Consider the following 23,215-nt stretch of genomic DNA (forward strand, 5'->3'; position numbering starts at 1 on the left):
TACACCATCTATTCTGGTCGGTCCAGCCCTCTGTGAATTATTATTTTAATTATTTTCTACACGATAAAAAATATATATGTATATATAGGTAAAAAAGCAGAGGAAGAAACTAGTGAGAAATAAATATTTATTCTCAACGAAACCTGGGTTTTATTTCGACGTGCACTCATATTCGACTGATCGTCTTTCATTCGTCGTGATGTGAGTAGATTCTTCTTTTATCGAATATAGAAATAATAATAACAAACGTCGCACACAAGCGTAGTTTCTGTACTCAGTAATTCTGGCGTTTTTTTTTTTTCTTTCTTTCTACATTATAAGATTGAGATCTCATTTTAATAGCTGTATGTTTGTGTACGTTATACATTGAATTATAATTTTAATGTTGAATCGCTGATTGGAATAAGTCACTGAAAAACATGTCATAACATTTTCCTGAAGCTGCATGCAATGCAAAGACAATTTAATTCTTTACGGTGAGCATCTTTGTCTATGTGAGATTTTCTGTGTATACAGTGCGCCCATTGGTTACAATGAAGTCATATGGAGGCTTATTTCGTTGCCTCCCGTGTCGCTGCTCCATAAGATGGCCTCTTCAGATGTGGGCATATGAGAAAACCCCTTTATGGTCGCTTTAGTCAGTTGTATTTTTTTAAAAAACAATTTGCTTTATGGTTAACCCAGTAGTCCTGCACGTGATGCAAGCTTAACATATAAGGCTCTTTAGCGTTCTTCTATTTTCAGCACCACCTTAGAGTATGATCTCCTTCATCTTTCTGTTCTGTTTATCTTGGGCGTGTGTGGTTTCCCCATCAAGCAGCCAGGGCTCCCCCTGTCCAGCATACGGAATGCAAATGGCTGATGAGGGTGAGGGTTGTCTTCGTGGCTAAAGGGGAACAGATGCTGAGTGAAATGTTGTGGTGGTTCCCTCCCTGATCAGACTGCCCATCCTCCCTGCCCCCCTGCTGTTAACAGAGCTCTCTAATCCCTGCACAGTCCTACACGGACTGTCCAGCAGCCCCTGCTGCTGTCTCTTGGGCCATAATTACAGCACCACACAAGCAGAAGTCACAAACCTCACACAGTGGAGAGAAAGGATCGAGTTTTCAAAGTTTAATGTCAGCCTTCTGAAAAAAAAGAGAAATGTTCTTGGCAAAAAATATCAAAAGATACGGGATAAATAATCAACCGCATTGCTTCAGATGAACTATAAGCTTATTATAATTTCTGAATTGGCTTTAATATCTAACCAACATTTAGAAATATTTCTTGGTGTGTACAGAATCATGTTTAATATTAGGGTATTTTAGTTTGTAGCTATAACCACAGTGTGGTAGATACCAAACTTAAAGGGAATATTTAAAATATTGCATAAGACAAAAAAAACAAACAAAAAAAATGGTAGTAGGGATGCCAACTGAAAAAAGCAACGTAAAATGTGTTGACAAAACATACGTAGCAAGATGTAATGTTCTCAGATACCATGGGGGAAATAAATCTTAGGTTTGAGGCTCCTTGACAGAGAAATGTCAGGAAAAATATGAGGACCATTATGGCACAAGTGGTTAGCAAATTACTGCAAAACGGACGGTTGGCGGTGACTCATGAAAACATCAGTGGATGTGAATAGGGAAGTTGGTTTGCTTGCAGTAAGAGGAAATCCGCCGTGTCCTTATCTGTCCTGTTATTAAGAAATGCTGTGAATGAAAAGATTGCAGTTTCTGTGGAGACTGTGACTAACTCACTTCCAGCAAACTCAAGACTGCCTAGAATAGGTGAGATACTAGGAGGATATTTGAGTTATGGGCAATGGAGTTAATCAAATACAGCAAAGTGGATGGCACACTCTGATTTAGCACTGTCATCTCTGTAGTATTAAATACAGACACTGATATAAAAAAAAAAAAATTGAAAATATTTGTAAGAAAGAGGGACACACTGGAGGTATACCTGTTTACCCAGAGTGTTGGCCTCGACTTCCACAATAACATGGAAAAAATAATCAGACAAAAGCTACTAATGTGGCTGATTCTCCATCTGGTAAAACACATTTCTCAGACACATTGATTCCGGCATAGACAATTAGTTGGCAGTTTTCTGATTAAAGGCAAGCAAAGCAGTGTATCATCGTTGGAGTGAGAAATGTTCAACCTTCTGTTTTCTGCCCAGTTTTAATGTTGTTGCTATAGAGAGCATTAGATATAATTTTAGGCCTCCACTTCCTGTCGAGGGGGAGGAATAGATGCAGTAATGTCGTGGTAGTTGGAGCTGGAGATTACATCTATATTTAATCCTGAACCTTTCGCGTATTATATGACACAACTGTCCAGCTTTCAGCTCTCTGATGTCAGCATTTGTGTAATATCTCCCGAGAGCAGGTATGTGGTGTAAGTGCTTTGTCCGGTCAAAGAACAGGTGGATCAGCTGAACAGAATTATTGTGGCCTTTGGCTTGTTAGGTCATTAGATAAAATGGATTCTGCACTGGATTACTAAGGATTTTGCACTGCATGAACAGCCAGAGATAAAAGACGTGGCAACAAAAACTCCTGCTTAGAAATTCTAGATCAGCAAAGAAAGTGGCAGAAGAAAAAATGGCTTTTTGCAACCTTATCTTGGGGTTGCAAACATTGCAAACATTTTCACTGGTTTTAAACAGATTGGCTAGGAATTATATTCCATGGCTTTAATTGTTCATTCAATTAATCAGAAAAGACTTGGTTTTATAAAATAGTTTCTAAAAAAGTGTAAGTCCTGCATAGTGACACACATAAAAAAACAATTTTTATATCCAGGTGACCATCAAAATGAAAATGCATTGAGATAGTGCTTCAAAATAAGTGCCCAAATAAGTGCTTAAAGGCATTACCAAGTGGTAAGAATTACTCTGATTAATGCAAATTTTGTGACTCTCGAACACAGTGAATACTGCATTGCCTTAAATGATAATTGATCATCCAGTACCTGAGGACTTCTGGTGGGATAGCAATGTAAGATGTGCTTTGTTTGCAGACAATTTTTGGCTGCTGGTGAGACATCTAACAATATAATCCATCTAATATGGAAAAGGAAGCCATCACATTCTGCCATATTATCATTTTAGATAATGTGATTAGTTTGTTCATTAAAATGTAGAAGCAGTGAAGCAGCATAAAAACAAGAACAGTTAAGCAGCAACTGTTGTTGTTTTTCAGAATAACCTTTTTGAGGGCCTGAGTAAGTCATAGAAGAACAAACACTATTTTGCATAATGCATAAATGGCGCTGATATGAATACATACATTTGTTTCCATAAAACAAAGTTCAGTATTGAAGGAGATCAGAAAAAGCTGAGAACTTTTTGCACTTCACATGCTGAGTCATCAAGCATAACCATAAGACTCAGCAATGCAGAGCGCACATAACTGCATAAAAACATCAACTGCTAATGGAAGTGTGGACAAAAACAATGCAGATTAAAAGACTGTACCTGGTGGTGATGATTCATCATTTTCAAGTGCTCACTCTTACCGATTTGCAGGGAAAACAGGCTTAACAAACAGTGGACTGATTTTTTTTTTTTTTTTTTGCTGGTACATTATTTTAAAGGCTCTTGAGACTTCTAATATGGTCAAAAGTCAGTCAGATAGCTAATTCTAAATCTTGTTTGATTTCTGACTGACAGCTTATAAACAGGTGAATCTCTATCATCCCTCAACAAGCTGCAGTGTTTGTGCTTCTACAAATTATCTTTGTTTTTCCCTGTTCTTGTGGTAGCAGTCAGTTTCACACCCAAAGCCTGTAAGCAGTGCTTAGCTGTCTGTGCCATCACACAGCTACAGGGAGGAACAACACAAAGGACTGTTAGATTTAAAGCCAGTGGAAGTCAGAGTTCTAAGTAGATGAGATATGGCCATAGCTTCTCGTGTGCCAGAGCTCCTAACAGTGACACATCCATCACAAAGGAGTGAAACAACTTTATGCTACCTCCCACATATGCCAGTGGGGAAAATAATAGGCAGTTGTTTTATCAGTTTGCTAGTGAGTGTGGAGGAACTGCTGAGAGAGATAAACCAGGCTCTTCAACTGAAGCACAATAAGCTGGCCCAGCGCTTAGAGGGCTTCCAGGGCTCCATGCTTTGTGATAAAGCCATAACAAGCTAATTCACAGGCGCTCCCTCTATCCCTTTCATTTTCATGACGTTGTTGAGCCCGAAATAAATGCTGTCTGAATATTACCTCCGTAAAAGCCCAGAAAAAGCTGCTTGCCGTGCTACGACGCACCCTCTCTTCAATTCTGAATGTTCACTAGCAGTTCCAGTTTCCACATGTGTTCTATTTTATATAACCATCCATGGCATATAGCAAGGTCACTGGGCGCAAGCCCTCTCATATTTCTTGGTGAAATATGATGTTTTTGCAGCAAGGAATGCATTTTAAGTGCTTCCATATGCTCTCATTATATGTTGTTTATTCAGTATAGTGTGCATTTAATGAACTGTATGGAGGAGTCTGCATTTTTACCTGCTGCATTTGATCTCTTGCCCCACATTTCATGCAACAGTTAAAGCAGCAACACAGTTAATACAGTTTACTCTGGAAGGAGAAATAAAGCTGATTGACTTACAGCTAACCTGGGCTGCAATGTACAAATGGCCAAAATCATAGAGTATACTTTGCAATATTTTATTATCATTATTATCTCTTTTGCAGTCAACTGTGTGGGAATGGGAAATGATGGAGGATAAAGGGCCTCGTGTAGCAGACTACTTTGTGGTTGCTGGGCTCACCGACTCATCCAAGCCTCTGGAGGAGGATCTACACTTTGATGATGCCGGTCCCAAATCTGTGAAACCCCAAGCCCCTATCACCGATGTCACTGTCGTCATACGCTCTCTGGGTGAAGAGGTACCCCCAGGCTTCACCTGTGTGGAAACCACCCCCTCAGGTCTCTCTGCAGAGCTCAATGGAGCCAGTCTAAGGGGCCAGCAGATCTTCTTGTGCTTTAAGCGAGGCAGAGATAAGCCTCCACTAACAGATCTTGGGTAAGATGTAATCCTCACTCACTGACCCTTTACTCACCCAGCACCACTAATAACTTCTCTGCTTAGGGTCACTGTAATCTGCTGTAATACACATCCTCCAGTCTGAAATCTGTACATAGAATATTTATCAAAGCTGTCCAGTTTTCAAAAATATAAAAAGTCACTAATACTGTCTGATATTTCAGGGTTCTGTATGAGTGGAAAGAGAAGCTCAAACCTGGATGTCACATCGTCCAGACCACACCCTCAGGCCGCCCTGCAAACATCAGCAGCTCATCCTCCCAACGCATCTACATCACCTATCGCCGTGCACCAAAGAGCCAGCCACACACCTCATTGGCTGTCACTGATGTCTGCGTCATCATCCCTGGCAAAGGGGAAGCGCCCCCTCACACCTTCTGCAAGGTGGACAAGAATCTCAACAGCAGCATGGTGGGATAGAGCTCTGAAAATAATTACTCAAATCTAGTGTGTCTGCCCACATAACACAGATTTTTGCTGAAATGTGATGGCCTTTATCTTTCTCCATATTTCAGTGGGGCTCCTCGGTCTACCTTTGCTATAAGAAGTCTCTGGCTAAAGCAAACACAATTGCATACAAAGCAGGTAAGCTAGTGTGTAGAATTTGTAGCAGTAAAAATAAAAAAAAGGTTGTAGTTTGGTTGTGGATGTGTGTCAGTCATTATCAGTAATGACATGATGAATGCATTTAATATTTATTGCTCGTGTTTGTGCACAGGTCTTTTGTGTAGGTACCCCGAAGAGGACTACGAGTCCTTTCCACTGCCAGAGTCAGTGCCTATGTTCTGCCTGCCCATGGGGGCTATGATCGAGTGTTGGCCTGCACACACCAAACACTCTCTTCCTGTTTTTTCCACGTTTGTACTTACGGGGGCCTCTGGAGAAAAGGTAAAATCATTGTTGTAGATAGTTTGCAGCAATAACTATGTTCCTTTCTTGTATTTTTTTTCCTTTATGTCTTTTGTGTCTACTGCTCTCTTCAGCATATTCATTCAATCATTCAGCATATTCATTGGTTTTTGCCCTTTAATACAAAATATCTACCTTAATTGTTTCATTTCAGTTAGCCTCTCCATCTTCATCTCCCCCTCTGTCTCACTGTGCATTAGAATCCCTTATGGATTAGCCTGTTTATGAAGTGCAGTCGTATTTCTAAGAATACCAGACAATCTTAATCAACTTCTGAACTCTGACTGGAATCAAAAATGGTCTAAAAGCTGTGTTTGGAATACCAAAAGCCTGTTAGCCTCTGAAAGCACTGCAGCATAAAAGATTTTTTTTTGTAGCTCATCTTCTGAATAATGGATGTCTCATACACCACTTGGGCTGATGTGCAAGTTTTAAATGCTGAATGCTTCAGTGTTTACTCCTTCTTCCCTGCAACCTCTAGTCTGCAGGCTAGTCTCCTGGCACTTTAGGCATGGAATGGTTTGTGCATTTATTTGGGAGAAGGAACTTCAAAGGTCTAATTTATTATGATGAAAATTCTCTTGTGAAGCCGCCACAACATGCTCACTGAATGTGTTTTTTTTTTTTTTTCTTTTCAAAGGACTTGTGGCTACTATGGGGTTTGCATTAGGATAACAAGTGTGTGCATCCTTGTGGATGTATTGTGTATTCTTCATGCACTTACCTTGTGGCCCCTTTGTGCACAGGTGTATGGAGCAGCTATCCAGTTCTATGAGCCTTACCCAGAGGAGAACCTGTCTGAGCGTCAGCGCTCACAGCTCAGCCTGCCAAGCTCTGATCTCAGACCTGATGAGACCAGAAATGTTTACAGCAACAAGAGCATCTGTTTACTCTCCCACTGGCCCTTCTTCCAGTCTTTCAGGAGCTTTCTCACCTTCCTCTACCGATATTCCATCTCCGGACCACATGCCCTGCCCATTGAAAAGTTAGCAACTTTTACAGATTTTATCCTTAAACCAGAAACTCTAGTTCACATCCTAATAATTCAAAAAAGTATCAAGTGTTACCACTTTATTAACTGAATATTTTTTACTCACAGGCACATCTCTCACTTCATGCAAAATGTGCCATTTCCCTCAACCCAGAGACCGCGCATCCTAGTGCAGGTGAGTTTAATATTTCATGAGAAATTACTTGAATTCTGTATGGGTGCATTTTTTTTTTTTACTTCACTCTAACTCACTAAAGCTTTTGTGTATGTCTTCCACAGCTGTCTCCACATGACAGCCTGATGCTGAGCCAACCTGTGTCTTCTCCACTGCCTCTCAGGTAAAGAAACAACAATAAATTTCAGAGTTCTACCATTTTGTATTTCCTGCAGCCTTAATATAGAAACACTTGTCTTTTTTTTTACTTGTGTGTGTGCCAGTGGTGGGAGCCTCTCCACATTGCTCCTGAATCTGGGTCCCAAAAATGCAGCCACTCTGCTGGTATTGGCTGTCACAGAGCACAAGATCCTGGTTCATTCCCTGCGGCCCGCTGTTCTCACCAGTGTAACCGAGGCCCTTGTGTCTGTAAGTATTGTGTTCTTTTAGACCTCTTTTTTTCTGATAATAACACTAAAGAGGGCGGTTTTTAATGTGATTATAAAAGTCACGATAAGGCAGAGCTGCCGCTTCAGTGAGCTGCCTACAGTCACACCAAAAAACAACACTTTGTGGTATAATGGCTGACCCTTCCCTCTTGAAAACAACAACCAAAGAAAGACAAATTCAGTGTTTAAATATCAGCTTTTGTCGCTGCCTTGTATATATTTATGATCATGCATTTTAATGATAAATATGCCTCCTTCCTTTCAGATGATTTTTCCCTTCCACTGGCCGTGCCCCTACATCCCTCTGTGCCCGCTGGCTCTGGCAGATGTTCTTAGTGCACCGTGCCCTTTCATTGTGGGTGTGGACTCCCGATACTTTGACCTTTACGTGCCCCCAGCTGACATCAGTTGTGTGGATCTGGACACCAACACCATCTCCCAGTGAGTGACCTCTGACTGCAACCAGTCTGTGATAGATAGCCACCTTCAACTAAACAGCAAAAATGATTTCTGGGCTTTTATTGCTCAGGTCTGAAAGTTATTTCCAAGGTTATCGGTATCTGTCAGTGTGAGCCTCTCTTATATGATAATAACAGCTGGAATGTGAAATATTCTTACTGTACAAAAAAACATGTTTGGGTCCCTCTGGTCTCCCACATCAATTCAAAAGGTATTTTGTGAAGGGATGAAGCTGTCAGTGCTGATGTGGGTGAATCCTCCCTCCTCATATCTTTTTTGTTTCTTAACTATCCTCCCGTGTAACAGCAACCATATGTTGTGCTTTCAGAAAAGATGACAAAAAGGCTCTAACGTGGAAAATCTTGCCCAGGAGAGCCTGCAAGCATCTTCTCAATACCCTGAATAAGCTCTATCAGCAGCTCATTGAGGGTAAGTCCAGTCTGATGCTGTGTCATTTTGTAAGTGGTTTCATGAATAATTTGGTTGCTTAGGCTACAAGAGTCTGTTGAGTCAGCCTGTACGGGCAACTTTACAGGAAAACTGACAGGAAGCACTCACGGTTAGATAAAAATAACGTGATGCTTGGTTCAGTTCCAGGAGAGCTTGCGGATGATTTATTATCTATACACTCCTCATCACCCTGCTTTTTATTCCATATATGGCATTCTTTAGTTTGTGATTTAGTCAGATTATTTTACTATGAAATTAAATAAAATGATATAAAAATGAACTGTTATGTTCTGTCTCTTGTAAAATCTAGATCTTCACTGTGGTGTTTGAAGAGACAAAATGAATCCTGGTCTAGGAAGAAGCAGTTCGATTGTGATCAATTAACTTGTGTTTTGTGGCATTGCACTCCATTTTAGTGTCATGTCAAATGGTCTGTTTTAGCCAGTTTATTTCAGTAATGCCAGTTAGTCAGATAATCTCTGTATTTGTTTGAACCAGGATTGCTATTAAAAATCTGTACAGGCATTTATAGTCCACAGAGGATTTACTCCAGTGTTAAGTGCTATACTTAAGTTTTCTTTGATTGTGAAAAAAAATGCACCAGCCCAAAAAACAATTAAAGCATTTTACAGTATCTGCTAATTTGATAGATAGATTGTGTATTATTATTATCATCAGAGCTGCATGTATCTACTGTGCTTTGTTTAATGAGCAGTTATTTGCCATCAAGTGCTTTATGTCCTTATGGATTCTAAAACGTCAGCTGCTGTGTGCCCTCAGGTGGTCATTTAAACCACGAAGATGTACAAATGGATCACACAGTGACCGACCGTGAGCTTGAAAGTGGAAAAAGCCTGCACACTCTAGAGCTGGAGATCCAGGAGGCCTTCCTGCGCTTCATGGCTGCGATCCTACGAGGCTACCGTTCCTATTTGTTGCCCATCACCCAAGCCCCATCCGAGAAAACCACTGATGCCAGCTCCCTCTTTGACCTCCAAGGTATGTTTCAGTTTCAGACAGTAATATTCTCCTTAGTACGTCATCACAGTCCATGTTGACAAGTCATTGTTTCCCTGTCTTTGCGATTTAGTGCTGTTGTAGGTTATGCGGTTAAGGTCTGAGTGCTGCTAAGTTGGCCTCAAATCAGAGTTGTAATGATTGTTGTGAGTTATCTTAAGCCTCAGTGGAAAATTAGGGTTGGATGGTAAGTCAGAGAGGCCAGCATGATTAATAGCACAATGTCCCAGCACATCTGCGTGCTCTTATGTAAGAGGAGCAGTGGAGAACAAATTGTTTCATAACCCAGTATTTATTTTGCGGAAATGCCGGCTAAGGCTGCTTCTTGACCCCATAAATGTTTTGTAAGGGCTTAACAAGTAAATGTGATGATTTATAATCATGAGACTGATATTAATGCCCACTTTTTCAGATTTTCTTTCAATAGTTTCTACTTTTTTTCTTTTTTTTTTTACAGGCTTTTTGAAGAGCAGAGACCGCTCCCATCAGAGGTTTTACTCCCTCATGATCAAGACTCAAATGTTCAGTCGTTTCATAGAGGAGTGCTCCTTTGTCAGTGATAAAGATGCCAGCCTGGCTTTCTTTGATGAGTGTGTTGATAAGGTGAGGTTTACAGCAAATCTTTATTATGGATTTTCCGTGTCAGAGACAATTCATCAGAATCATTCGGCTGCGTAGGAACAAATGCTCTCTGAGCAATATTTAGTCTGGCCTCTGACTGTTGGCAGAAATGCTCTGAAAAAAGCAGAGGTATTTAGAGGAACGATTAATCACACACTATTCTCCCAATTAAGAGCTTATTTTTGGCCCTTATTTAATTTTCCAAAAAGAATTAAAAAGTAATTAACAGGGACTAACAGAAATAAACAAAATGTAATTATCACTTCAACACATCTCTTAAGCATCTTATTAAGGTCAGCTCTAAGCCTTTTCAGCTATTATTTTTAATTGCATTCTCATCTTATTTTTTTTAAATGTTTTCCATCTTCATTCTGCTGTTCTGATTTTCTGCCTTCTCTTTCTTCTCCTTTGCTTGTCATTATGGCCCCTGCCTAATAGTTATTTTCCACTGGAGGAAAGGTAAGCTGCTAGGACTTATGCTGTTCTTGTTAAACACATTTTGCTACATTTTAGTGGTAGCCATACAGTATGTAAGTCTAATCAAAGTATTTTTCGTTATATTGATGTACACTTTTTTTTCAGATAAATCAAAGTAGAGTAAAGGAGGGCTGAAGAGAAAATGTGATGATGTGCATTAGGTGTCAGAAATCGGAATTATGTCTTTGTTTTTTTCTTGTTGAAATCCTGTGGGATGTTCTGGTTATTAGTTTGTGCTAATTCTTTGTAGATTTGACAGCTTCTATAAACACAAGCTGTCAACTTGTTTTGTCACATGCTCACAAAAAAAAGACAAAATATCTGCCTCCTCTGTGTGTGTGTGTGTGTTAATACACTTGTGCAATCAGGAAGTCAGATTAACATCCTGCTTGAAGAGTTAGAACTGTATTAATGGTCATTGTGGTTATTATTGAGAAGTGGAAGCATTGATTCATTTGCTGTCATTGCTGCTGAGGTTGACAACAAATGCGTGATTGAGAAAGAGCTCTTGGGTGTAAAAGGAAGGGCAACAAGCAGAGAAACACAGAGCAGAATCGAAGTGAGGGCAAACAGGTCAGTGAGAGTCCGGTGACTGAATCATCCACTCCACTGAGTGGAACAAACCCTGTAATCCAGTACACTGGGGAACTATTCAGCGGTTGCCATAACATTAACGTTTTTGTGAAACTCATGCCCGAGATAAGCTGGTAATCGATTCAGACAAGCCAAGTGAGCGCACATCAGCTCAGTAGGCTTTTTATGATCTCCCAGACAACTACTCAGTGCTGAATTTCTTATGAAAAAAGGAGCATGCATGCTTTTGCTCTGTGTCTCTCGTGCTGTTGTTCTCAGAAAGGCAGGCAGGCGGTGGAGCTTTGTAAGCTTCTCTCCAGACAGCAGATAAGTCCATTTGGAATTGAAGCAAATGTGGCAGTTAAGTATCAAGTAGAGCTGCCAAAGCGGTACAGTTAAATGGTTTCATGTCCCTAGAGTAACATGGCATCAATTTTGTCCAGGTCACTGCAGCCTAGATTAATTTGGTCTTGGAGGATTCATTGGATCAAGCCTTGCTTGTGCCCTGTAGATAAATGGAATTGGGGCAGAGGCCATATTTCTGATGTAGGCTGGTTCATTACTGACATCTTTTTGTCCTCACTGACCCTCATATCTGATCAGCTCTGAGAGCCTCCAGGCAGCTTCAGCACTTATAGTTTAGTGTTTAGAGAAAAGCAAAAAGCAAAGATGAAGACAGCTGCTGAATTTGTGTTTCGCTTGTAAAACAGATGGACAGCGAACGACCAGAAGACGCCAGACTGATCGAACTGGATGAATCTCACCGCAGTGAACACACTGTCTATATCAACCCTCCAGAGCTGCCTCCTCCGTCGCAGGGAGAGGAGCATCCTCTGTGCTATAGGTACCACACTGCAGATGACTCTCTGAATGAGAAATGCAAAATAGGGTTTGTTTTTTTTAAAAGTCCATCTTGTAGACTTGAGGAGCACATCTCACTGACAGTGGGTGCTGCTCCCAGAGGACAGACTTATATTATTGATTGCCTCTGTCCTTAGACTTTGTCAATGCCACAGTGACGCATTTGCTTTTGGATTCTTACATTGGTACATCAGTGAAATTTAGTGCATCAGTGAAGAACCAAACTATTGTGCATGTAACTCAGCTTGCTAGTGTTTTTGTCTATTTTTAGTTCATGGAATTGTATATAACTGAGTATACATGTCTTTCTGCAGCTACTCTGGATTCCCTGTGCTGAGTGCTGAGCTTCTGGAGCCTTTGGAGGGAGCAAATCCTTCTTCGTCAGGCGTAGCCTCACGTCACAGCAGCCCAGCCAGCCCTACAGCCATCTTTAGACGCTCTAAACAGGTCCTTAATAATTTTAATTTCCATTTTGTTTCTATTGTGAAACCATATAATTGCACGTTTGAGTTAATGTCACATTTAGGCCTATTTCCTTCTTTTTATGTTTGCCTTACTTCTGCACCTGTTCTGCATAATGATGTATGAGGATATTAATATGAATGCAAAATGCAATTCTGGTTGTTAATGGGCAATGAATCATCTCAACATGTGATCTTTTTTTAATCTTAGGAGATCAAATCAGCTCAAAGGATGGCCAAAACCTATTCATCTATGCCTCAGATGTGGTCCAAATGTCTGCTGCGCCACTGCTATGGGTTGTGGTTTATCTGCCTGCCAGGATTTGTTGGCAACTGCCACTCCAAGGTGCGAGCACTGCGTACAGCTTATGATGTGCTGAGGAAAATGCAGGACAAGAAGCTGCAAGCTCCAGATGAGGTAGGAAACTGCGCTGTGTAAGAAGACAATACAGATTTTCAGATATGCTTCTGAAATGAGGACACTGTACATTTTTGATGCTAAAATGATGTTGATTTTCTATCCAAGGTGTGTTACCGTGTGCTGTTGCAGTTATGTGGGCAGTACAGCCAGCCAGTCTTGGCCGTTAGGGTGCTGTTTGAGATGAAGAAGGCTGGAGTTCAACCCAACGCTATCACGTATGGGTACTATAACAAGGTAGGTGCTGTTAGTCATTAATATAAACCAATTAGAAGTAAGCAATTTGCTTATTTGACTGTGTGATAAGTTTAAATCTTAAAATATGCTGTGTTCAAACATTTTCTTCTCCAGGCCGTATTGGAGAGCACCTGGCCCTCCACCACCAGAGGAGGCTACTTTCTCTGGGGAAAGCTGAGGAACGTGCTCCTAGGTGTGCTCCAGTTCAAGCAAGCAGGAAAAAAACAACAGAATTCACAAAGAGATCCTCATCTTTCAGGTAAGAAAAACTGAAGCCCTGACTCTGTGACTAGAACTGATAACACCCAATTCTATATTTGTGGTGGAAAAAAAAATCCAGATGTTTTTCATTCAGCTGCAGCACTTCCATAAACATCTGGCCAAACATCTTGCTGTAGAGCAATAATTCTCTATGAATGCTTTCCTGCACAATTACACACATTTCATACTCTTGCCTCTGGTGAAAATGGCTTTTTTATGCCCTGTAAATATTAAAAGGATGAAATAAAATTCCTTCACTGATCACTCATATTTTTACAAGTGGACATAAAGTTAGAAAGGCACTTAAAAAATGGTACAAAAAACCAAAAACACATGCTTATAAATTAACAAGTCAACTGCCCATTAAAACAGATATCATATCAACCAATCACATGGCAGCATCTCAGTACGCTTAGGCACAGACATGGTCAAGATGACCTGCTGAAGTCAAACCTGAGCATCAGAATGTTGAAGAAAGGTGAATTAAGTGACTGAACGTAGCACGGTTGTTGGTTCCAGACAGGCTGGTCTGATTTCAGAAACTTACCTTAACTATCAAAGGTAGAACTAGTAGTGACTGCTTTATACCCAACACCACCCAGGCCTAAAGATCTTTGGGACTGCACTAAATTTAGCAGAAATTACTTTGCACTTGATTGATAGTGTATTTTTATTTATTTTTTTATTGGTTACTGTAATTCTTTATGAATTCATGCAACATAGGCTGATCCTGGGGGAGCAATCATTTCTTAGAGACTCTGTCTGTCATGGCAAGGCTTATTCCAGACTGCAGCTGCCTCCAGCGCATCATTGTTCCCCACCTTAATTTCTTTAATGACACTTAATAACCAAAGTGAAGAGGTTTTCCTCCCTGGCAGTCAATGTGTACAGGTTCCTTTTGATCTCAGTCTCTAATTCCCACAACAACCCATAGAGACTCTCATTACCATAATGGCATATTGAGTGAGAGGCTTTGATGAAAATTTAATTTACACTATTTTATATTACGCTTTTGTTGTTACTTATCTTTTAACTTTCACTTGGTTTAAAGCAAGAATTACAAAAATGTCAGAGTGAAATTCAAATTAGATTAGAATTTAATGTGATTCATTCATCCATCATTTGTCTTCATTTTGAGGTAAAAGACATCAGTCTTTTAACACTGGTTGATACTGTAGCATTCCAAACATTCCTGCTTTTGCAGCAGATGATAATGATTACAACACAGTTCAGTGAGGGTTTATACATCGCTCATATATAGAGTGAGTGCACCTCTAGTTTCGTAATCCGGGTAGTCTGTCCTTTGTGGAGCCTCTCTCATCTCCCTTCTCTTTCCTCTTATCTCCCTTTAGACGGCAGTGATCTAGACACAGTCAGTCATGGCAGTTTGGACAGCGCTAATGACTCTGCTGAGCGCACATCCATTGACACCGACTTCACTAAAATGGACTCCAGTGATGATGGATTTAGTACAGGTAGGAAGATACTGCTCTATATCTTTCTCATTCCACGTATTTTACATGCAGTCTTTAACTTTTCCTGATGTCCTTCTGATTTATGTGATTTAATTTAATTCAACACCTTAAAAGTGGCAGAACATCGTGAATCGCAAGCCTTAATTATTCTTAATTATTATTACAATTATTCTTACAATTATTCTTGTACTCACAAATTCTGCTTTTTGTCAATCATTTTTACACAAACAAATGATGAAAGACTCCAATATTAAGGTGTGAAAAAAGGTTCCCCCTTTTCACTGTTCCCACACCTGATGTGCTTGATTAAGTCCAAGTACTCACTTTTGCTGTTTGTTTTGCTATTATGGAATTATACCAGGGAATTGGAGTGAAAGTTTGTTTGATGGCTGTCTTGCCTGTTTTTTCCTCTATGGCTAGTTGCTGATCAAGGATAATGAAAACCAAGGATCAAGATTTGGACAATTATATACTTAATAATGGTATAAAAGCAAGAGGGGAGAATAGGATAGGGTCTCTGCTAAATACATGGATATACACTATATATTCTGTATTAGGTGATACCTTTTGTTATTTATTTACATTTGGATCCTTTTTATTTTGCTTACCCCTCCCTTACCTGGGCTGGCAGTAGGGTCCATTCAGGTGTGGGTAAGAGCAAGAATGCATAAAGTGGATGGAGATATGGTGACAGTTTGTTGTGTAGTGATTTGGAAAAAGCAAATTTAAAAGCCAAGAACCATGCACAGTCTGCTCTGTAATAGGTGTGAGGTGGAGGGCAGGGATAGATTGAATATTGGATAACATTATGCAGGTATGTTTCTTCACAGCTAATACAAACACTGAAGCTCAGAGGACCAAAGCTCTTGTGCTAACAATATGATTTGGCAAAACTTGTCTCATCAGACTACTGAAAACTGAAAATGAGCAAATTCTTTGAGGATAATACAAAGTACAGTGGAGTAGATTTGTACCATTTCCAGCTATTTGACCTTGTGAATATAATGCAAGTTTTAAAAATACCCTGTTCCTTTTCTGGTGCTCCTGCTCTTCTATTCTGGGAGTTGTGTGTGCTTTAAGGGAATGTCACCAATCTATTGTGAACAAAAACTCTCTAATCAGTTGTCTCATATAAAGCATCCATGGAGACTAAAAGGACAAATTCTAAAAAAGAAAAACAAAACAGTGGGAGGAAATTTAAAATGTAAGCCTCAGAGGAGCTTTTTCTTCTCATCTCTTTCAGGTGGACAATCAGACCAAGGCTATGATTCCTTGTCTAAGGAGGAGGAGAGGTTGTGCAGCAGAGAGAGTGACAGCACAGCACTGGTGGAAAACAAGGGGCTGAGTCAGTCCAGTGAGTTATGGTTCACCTTTATCTCTAATCTTTGACACTGGGGGACAATTTCTGCAAAAGTGAATCAGAGCTCGCTGCAAAATGGATGTTTTGACTTTGAAAGGTGGGGGTATTACATCTTAGTGTGGGCGTAATGTGTCTTTCACTTGTCCATTTGCTGTTATATTTAGGTGTTTCTTTTAAAAAAAAAACATCTCTGGATGGATAAATGTGTTATGTAAGTGGGGTTACTGTTTTGCCTTGAATTTTGTTGCAAATCATGACATGCTGTGTCTGACGTAGTCTCTTTTTTAGTCTTCATAATCGCTAGTCCTCTGTAATCGGTGTGGCATTTCATCAGAGCCTTAATAGCTTACTACTTTTGGCTTAAAATGCAATGCAGCTGTATTTTAAGATAAACACATATCCCTTAAGGATCCACACAGCTGCCAGTTTCTCTTTCTCCTTCCCTCTGCAGTAGCGTTGTGTTGGCATGAACAGTAGATCACCGGTAACAATTCATAAATCTAACAGGATTTGTTATTTTAGAATAATGCAAGAGTACAATACTGTCGCAGATTTCAGTTGACTTGCCAACTGCACAAAAATGCCTTTTAGAATTCACCCGCTCAAACTATATGTTGTTAAAAACTGCAGTGTTTGAGATTGAGGTTACATTGAGCTGCAACTCTCTTTCCGCAAGAGCCTTCAGATCAAAGGATGCTAACTCAGGCATGTTTTATTAATAAAGGAGACTCTCAAGAAGTCATTTTAAATGCGTATAAACACTATGTACCTTTGAGCTGAATGTTTTCAAATGTGTTTTTGTCACAGGCAATGGCAGCAGGCTGGCTTCCAGTCTATCTAGTGACACTCTTCTGAGTGGAGCTTTGCCAAAGTCAGAGAGGCCAAATTCTCTAGACTTGTCTGGTGGACAGGGAACTCTGAGGCTCAACATCCCCCTTCTCAGTTCAGCAAAGCCACATCACCTTGTAGCTGACAGACTGCATGGAGTAGAGGAAGAAGACATAGAGACTGATAAACAGAAACTTCCAGTGGAGAGGAGTGTCGGCTGCTCCGGTGCAGTGGAAAGGCCCAGTGTTAGTTGCAATGCTGGGACAGTGAGGAGGACAGGTATTGAGATGGGATTTGATCCCCTGTCACTGATGGCAACAGCAACAGTACAGGAGTGTGACCAGGACAACAGCAGCATGTCCAATGCTCGCCGCAACCTGGCCGAGGAGATTGAAATGTACATGAATAACGGCAACAGCCCTCTGAGCAGCCGCACGCCCAGTATGGACCTGCAGAACCCCTCAAGCCCTTTGTTTCGCTCAGCCTCTTCTCCCCACTCCTCTCCACAATCCTCAACCCTAGTTCGATCCACTACACACCTTCCACTACCTCCCAAAACGAAGGAGAGGCTGAGGCCATCACCATCTCTTCCTCTTGGTATTTGTAACAAAGACAGGGAGAGGCCTCCCTCTTTGGTTTCACCATCATCACCTACTCCTTCCACTTCATCTTTCTCTATGGACACACTGTTCACCCCAACTCTTGATATCTTCAAGAGTAGTGTCATATCAGCAGGGAAGGGTGTGGCTGAGAAGGCTAGTCGCCTCTACTCTCGTTTGTCCTCCCAGACTTCACTAACACAGGTTAGAAGTGTAGCATTTTTCACATATAAATATTTCTTGCATATTTCTTATTATTGTCTTGAAGATGAAAACCAGTTACGTGACAGTATTTTTCCGCATTGACCCCTACAGGATACAAACTGTGACCGCATGAGTGTGTCCTCACTGACCTCAGGAGAGGCCGATTGCTCCTCACTGCTTGATAATGACTCCTGTCTAGATCCAGATGGATTTACTTCCCCGCAGCATGGTAGCGTGTCCCGAGTCAGGAAAAGCCCCATTGGTCATAACCTGGGCAGTCCTGGCACCCCAAACAGAGTGTTCAGACACAACTCCTTTTCTGGTCTGTTTCACATCTTTTAATAAATCTTTGCATGAAATATTGTAATAAAGCTGTTTATTAAAGCATTTAAAGTTTTGAATGCTTAGACTGGATGATCAGAAAAATCAGTTCAATTAGTTTCCATTTCTGCCAAAAGCAGCTCCATTCTAAAACAAATCATAGCTTAAAGCTTTGTTGTTACAACCCCATTAAAACAGCAGCACTGCATTGGTTTGCATGAAAACACTTTTTGGCAGTCTAAATTTAGAGTAAGAGAAGGGCTCAGTGATGGAAAGAGTTGGGTGTTGTTCTATTGGAAACTAGGCCAACAGGCATGAGGGCTGATGCCGTGTGTAGGTTTTTCTGCACCCACCCACAGGCCCTAAGCTAAACATAAACACTTGGAACATGTACACGTGCGTGTGCATCCACGTGCATTTGGAGACACAGACTCACTAAGCCTGCAGCACAAAAATAAACACTCATTGCAGACTTTAATGAAGTAGTTGCTGCTTTGTTGCATCTGGCTGCTTTTTCTTTTCTTTCTAGACATTTAAAGTTTTGACAGCTGTGTTCAATCTTGGCTTTGTCTTCTGTGTCTAATTGTATAATCCTCCATTGTATCCAGGTGGTTTGGCACTTTCCTCCAAAACTCCTCACACTCCAGATTCCTCCCCAGACACCGGCCGTTTCCTACCCACTCCCAATTACACTGTAGAGGTAAGGCACTAGCACATAACAATCCCTGAGCCGACTCTTGTCTGTAGGCTCACTAAGACTGAGTGATCATTTCTCTCTGATCCTGATCCCTCCTTTTATAGGTTCTGATGTCTAGCTGTTCACTTTGTAAGACATGTGACTGTCTGGTGTATGATGAGGAGATAATGGCAGGCTGGACAGCAAATGACTCAAACCTCAACAGCACTTGTCCTTTCTGTGGCACAGCCTTCTTGCCGTTCCTCAATGTGGAAATCAAAGATCTGAGACCACATAGCAGGTAAAATCCACACTGTACAATATACTTACAAAGAGAGAACAAACACTTTGAATAATTAATCAGGTGCTATTTTCAGTTACAACGTTGTGCTAGAACGTCTTTTTCTATAGCATCTTGCTAGTTGTTTTTATTTATTTATTACAAAAAGCACAGAGGCACACAAACACAGACAAACCATCTTTTGTCCCTGTGACCCATTTAAAAAGATCCACCCTCTGTCTCTCCTCAGGTCATCAGAGAAATGTAATCCTGTTAAAGAGGAAAATACGTCTGTGCCAGCCAGTCCTGAGGAAAAAATCTCTACAACAGACTGTGCAGCTGAGTCATCTGCAGCTCCTCCACAGAATCAGGGGAGCAGTGGGGGTGCTGGACGAGCCCCAGGCTCATCCTCCTCCTCCTCCGCCTCCACTCCTGTAACAGTGCCCTACCTGAGCCCTCTGGTTCTGTGGAAGGAGCTGGAGAGCCTGCTGGTGAATGAGGGCGACCAGGCAATCTCCTCCCCAAGTGTTGTTGACCAGCATCCCATTGTCTTCTGGAACCTTGTGTGGTACTTCAGAAGGCTGGACCTCCCAAGTAACCTGCCAGCTCTTATCCTGGGCTCCCTGCACTGTAGCCATGAAGACCAGGTGAATATGGTAGTCTGTCACTCACATATTGAATACTTTAAAAATGTAGAAATTGATGTTATTCTGTGCGCTATCAGCAACTAAAAAAGTGAATCTCATGGCTCATTAGCTTAGCCTAGCACAATGACGAGCAGAAACAGATTGTATAAACCAGCACAAAAAAATTAATTGTGACTTTGGCGACTCCTAGTTTTATATTTCTTTAAATAAAACTACTAAAACATAATGCATGAAACCATAACACTTCTTTGGCCCACAGGGGAGAATGCAGTAAGGGATTAATCTTTTTTTAATGTATTTTATCCCCTTCAGACTCCTCAGACAGTGTCATCTGAGGACAGTAAGCAGATTCTTGTGAGGATTATGTGGGACAACTTGAAGTTGCACCAAGACAAAGTTCAACCCTGCTATGTCCTGTGGAACACCCACTGTAAGTTGAAGCATTTACTTTCACAGCCTGTGGTACATTTTTTTTTTTTTTTTAGATATTAGGCTACTTTCAGAAAATTATTCTCCTGGTGAGGTCAGATATTTACATGCAAATGAAACAATGCATATTAACAAACTGGAACATCATGCATAATTCAGTTCAGGAAACCCATTAGTCAAGTCATCTTATCAGTGCTCTATGCTTTCAGGCTTCATTTTGAGAGATGGAGATGAATGACCCTTTGATTGCAGTTATTATAATCTCTCTCTCTTTGTAGGTGCCAGCTCGCTGGTTCGCTCCGGGTTATGTGAAGAAGGCCAACTCTTCACTGTGGAGCTCTTGCAGGGTTTTGTGAGGAGCATTAAAAAGAGTGATGTCCATCAGCCCATGAGCCAGATCATCCAGCTTTTGGGGCCTGAGTTGGGATTTAAGAGACAAAGGTAAGTAAATAGGTTTGTTATCAGTAAAGTTATGCTGGCAAGATCGTATGAATGGAAAATCTAATTCCTTTTTTTTCTTCCAAAAAGGAGTCTCTACAGAGATTTATTGTTCCTTGCTCTGGTGGCTTTGGGGAAGAACAACATTAATATCAGTAAGTTGAAAGAGCTGATATTCATCTTTTAGTTATTCCAGTAGCTTGGACTGGCAACGTCAGTCCGCCACTTTTGTCAAGATATCTAAAAATGACTCTTGATGGCCTTAATGATGCCCTGACATTCCCTGAAGCTCCATCAGGTGTTTATTCCTGACATATTCTGCATAAAAATCTTTCATCTAATGGAATAACACATAGTTTTGTGTAGGCAGTCTATGTGCTGCCCAGGATCAGTTCAGTCCCTTAGTTTTGAATGCAGTGCCATCCTCAGGTCAAAATTTTGCATAGAGTAATACTAAGATCTAGGACACAATACACTAGCCTCATTTGTTCGCTGTATTCTTTTTACTGTTAGATGTTACCAAGATAGTATAAAGTGTTTGAATATATCCAATAACAGCCATACCACCTTAACTTCAGCATGATAGTGGCAGCCTACATAATCCAAAGCATTGCTCTAACCAGCTACAACAGAGCTGCTTGCTACAACCTTTAGACTTGTCTTCTTAAATATAAAGACTCTACTGCTGATATTTTCAAATACCTGCTATTCATGGTTAATGAGTAAAATACATTTTATATAAAGAGAGTTTACTGAAAGATTCTTAACTTACTGTTATTTCTCCTGCAGGTGCTTTTGATCGCGAGTACAAGCTGGCATACGATCGCCTCACCCCCAACCTGGTTAAACTGACACACAACTGTGACCGGCCCCCCGGAGCAGGGGTCATGGAGTGCAGGAGGACTTTTGGAGTGCCCAGTTTGTGAACTTCTCATCTCCTTCTGTCTTTTTTTTTTTTCTTTCTCCTTCCAACCACAGTCACTGCTGCTGTTTTTTTTCAGACTGCTCTTCAGACTCAGGACCAGCTCATCTGACTGGAGCATTAAGCTCTTGTAAGCACAATGGGACTTAACGTAATGCAACTGCCATGAGTTTCTTGTAAACCGTCAGAGCTGAGAGGCATGAAGTGACAGGCCTTGTGTTTGTAAATATTTTTAAAAATATTTTCTGTATAAATGTTTGCACAGTTATTACACATTCTATTTTATGCCTCTGTTTCTGTTGAAGCTGTGAATAAGTAGGTAAAAGTAAGTGTAAGTTCACCTCGTCGAAATTCCTCAGTGGTCCAGGTGACCTTGTTAAGACTGTTGTTGATTGTGTGTACTTGCTTTTAGATATTCATGTTTATACAAAGCACTTTGATAAGATGAGCACTTGACATTTGTTCTCATTTGCATAGGGCCGCGTCCCGGCTGCATACACCTTAGTCACGGTTCTGTCTGAAATTTCCACTGGTTTCAGTTAACAAAGGCAAATCATTTCCTCTTCAAATGCACCTCATAAACCTGACTGGTCAAAGTCATATACATAAATACACTAAACTAGATTGTAACATCATAAAATTATAAACAACAATATTGTTTCTGATTCAAGAAGGGAGCCCTGAATTAATGTATATGCACAATGATTTTTGTTTTTTTGTACAATGTACCAAAAGAGCCCAAAAGGGAATAATACATAAGTGATTCATTTACAGTTTTGTAGGCAGTATTTTTTTTAAAGCAATGAATTTTGTGTTAAATGGGACTCCCCAAGGATGGATTTCCTTAAAAACAGTACAATCAATTAAATAGTGGACAAAAATGGAAATAAATGTTTTCTGTTGGTTTAATCAACAATTTCTTTTATAAAGTCTTTGAGACACACTAACAGATTCGTAAAAATGTGGAGAGTATTTGACTCTAGTATTTTGTATATTCTTGTCTTCATTGTGTGGCGTTGATGTTTTAGCTATTTGGACAACAGTGCACTGTTTAATGTGACATACCGAGTATTACTGGACATTTTACCCACTTATACTAACCAGTCTTGGAACAGACTGTAGTGCAGGTTTTATTTGCACTGTGATTATTTAAAGATGTCAAAGGTGTTCCTTTGATTTGGAATAACAGCTCTGACCTGCCCTCATTCAGGAATCACTTTAAGACATAAGCGTGACACTTCACGGCGTTAAAGTTCTCTTTCACCATTAACTGACAAAAACTTGGAGTGATGCAGCTCCACAGCTTATTGCTGGACTTCACAGTAACTGATGATACAATGCTGGATTAGATAAGGCTGTGTGCTTGAAATGAATACCAATCTCACAGCATGCAGATAAGTGTTTTAAACAACTTGCAAACAGGGTCTGAAAAAAAAAAACCCACTGATGACCAAAATATAATTTTATGTCCATGTGTTGTTTACACTAAGTGTCAATTTTAACAATGTTTCCTATGTATTATTTATCATTTGTAACACAGATGCTGATTTGTATGATTTTTACATTAAAAAAAAAAAAAGAAAATGAAATTTCTTCCTTGGGTGGATCTATAGTTTGCCTTCATTTATGAATAAAAACATTTATTCTATGGATG

At 40.3% G+C, this 23,215-nt stretch overlaps 1 protein-coding gene across 2 annotated transcripts; it reads left to right on the forward strand.

The window, feature by feature from the left end:
- dennd4a (DENN/MADD domain containing 4A) lies at positions 1–23,213 on the forward strand. 2 transcript variants are annotated; one of them, XM_030731383.1, is made up of 30 exons: positions 1–201; positions 4,692–5,023; positions 5,209–5,455; positions 5,560–5,629; positions 5,763–5,932; positions 6,700–6,938; positions 7,053–7,119; positions 7,224–7,282; positions 7,383–7,527; positions 7,813–7,988; positions 8,335–8,435; positions 9,237–9,455; positions 9,931–10,076; positions 10,533–10,553; positions 11,855–11,988; positions 12,320–12,452; positions 12,678–12,884; positions 12,993–13,121; positions 13,236–13,380; positions 14,735–14,857; positions 16,101–16,211; positions 17,025–17,848; positions 17,960–18,170; positions 18,778–18,869; positions 18,971–19,146; positions 19,376–19,772; positions 20,085–20,202; positions 20,480–20,642; positions 20,730–20,794; positions 21,429–23,213. In XM_030731383.1, the coding sequence occupies exons 2-30, from the start codon at positions 4,713–4,715 to the stop codon at positions 21,563–21,565; spliced, it is 5,136 nt and encodes a 1,711-aa protein (XP_030587243.1). In that variant the 5' UTR covers positions 1–201; positions 4,692–4,712; the 3' UTR covers positions 21,566–23,213. The 2 variants fall into 2 exon arrangements, with proteins under 2 accessions (XP_030587243.1, XP_030587244.1); XM_030731384.1 differs by lacking the exon at positions 10,533–10,553.
- The last annotated feature ends 2 nt before the right edge of the window (positions 23,214–23,215 follow it).

Source organism: Archocentrus centrarchus, chromosome 6 (assembly GCF_007364275.1).
Source record: "Archocentrus centrarchus isolate MPI-CPG fArcCen1 chromosome 6, fArcCen1, whole genome shotgun sequence".
Lineage (NCBI taxonomy): Eukaryota > Metazoa > Chordata > Actinopteri > Cichliformes > Cichlidae > Archocentrus > Archocentrus centrarchus.

Coding starts and splice junctions, on each gene's coding strand:
- dennd4a (XM_030731383.1), top strand. CDS start 4,713: ATGATGGAGGATAAAGGGCCTCGTGTAGCAGACTACTTTGTGGTTGCT. Junction 7,989..8,334: donor GACACCAACACCATCTCCCA/GTGAGTGACCTC, acceptor TTGTGCTTTCAG/AAAAGATGACAAAAAGGCTC. Junction 18,171..18,777: donor CAGACACAACTCCTTTTCTG/GTCTGTTTCACA, acceptor CATTGTATCCAG/GTGGTTTGGCACTTTCCTCC.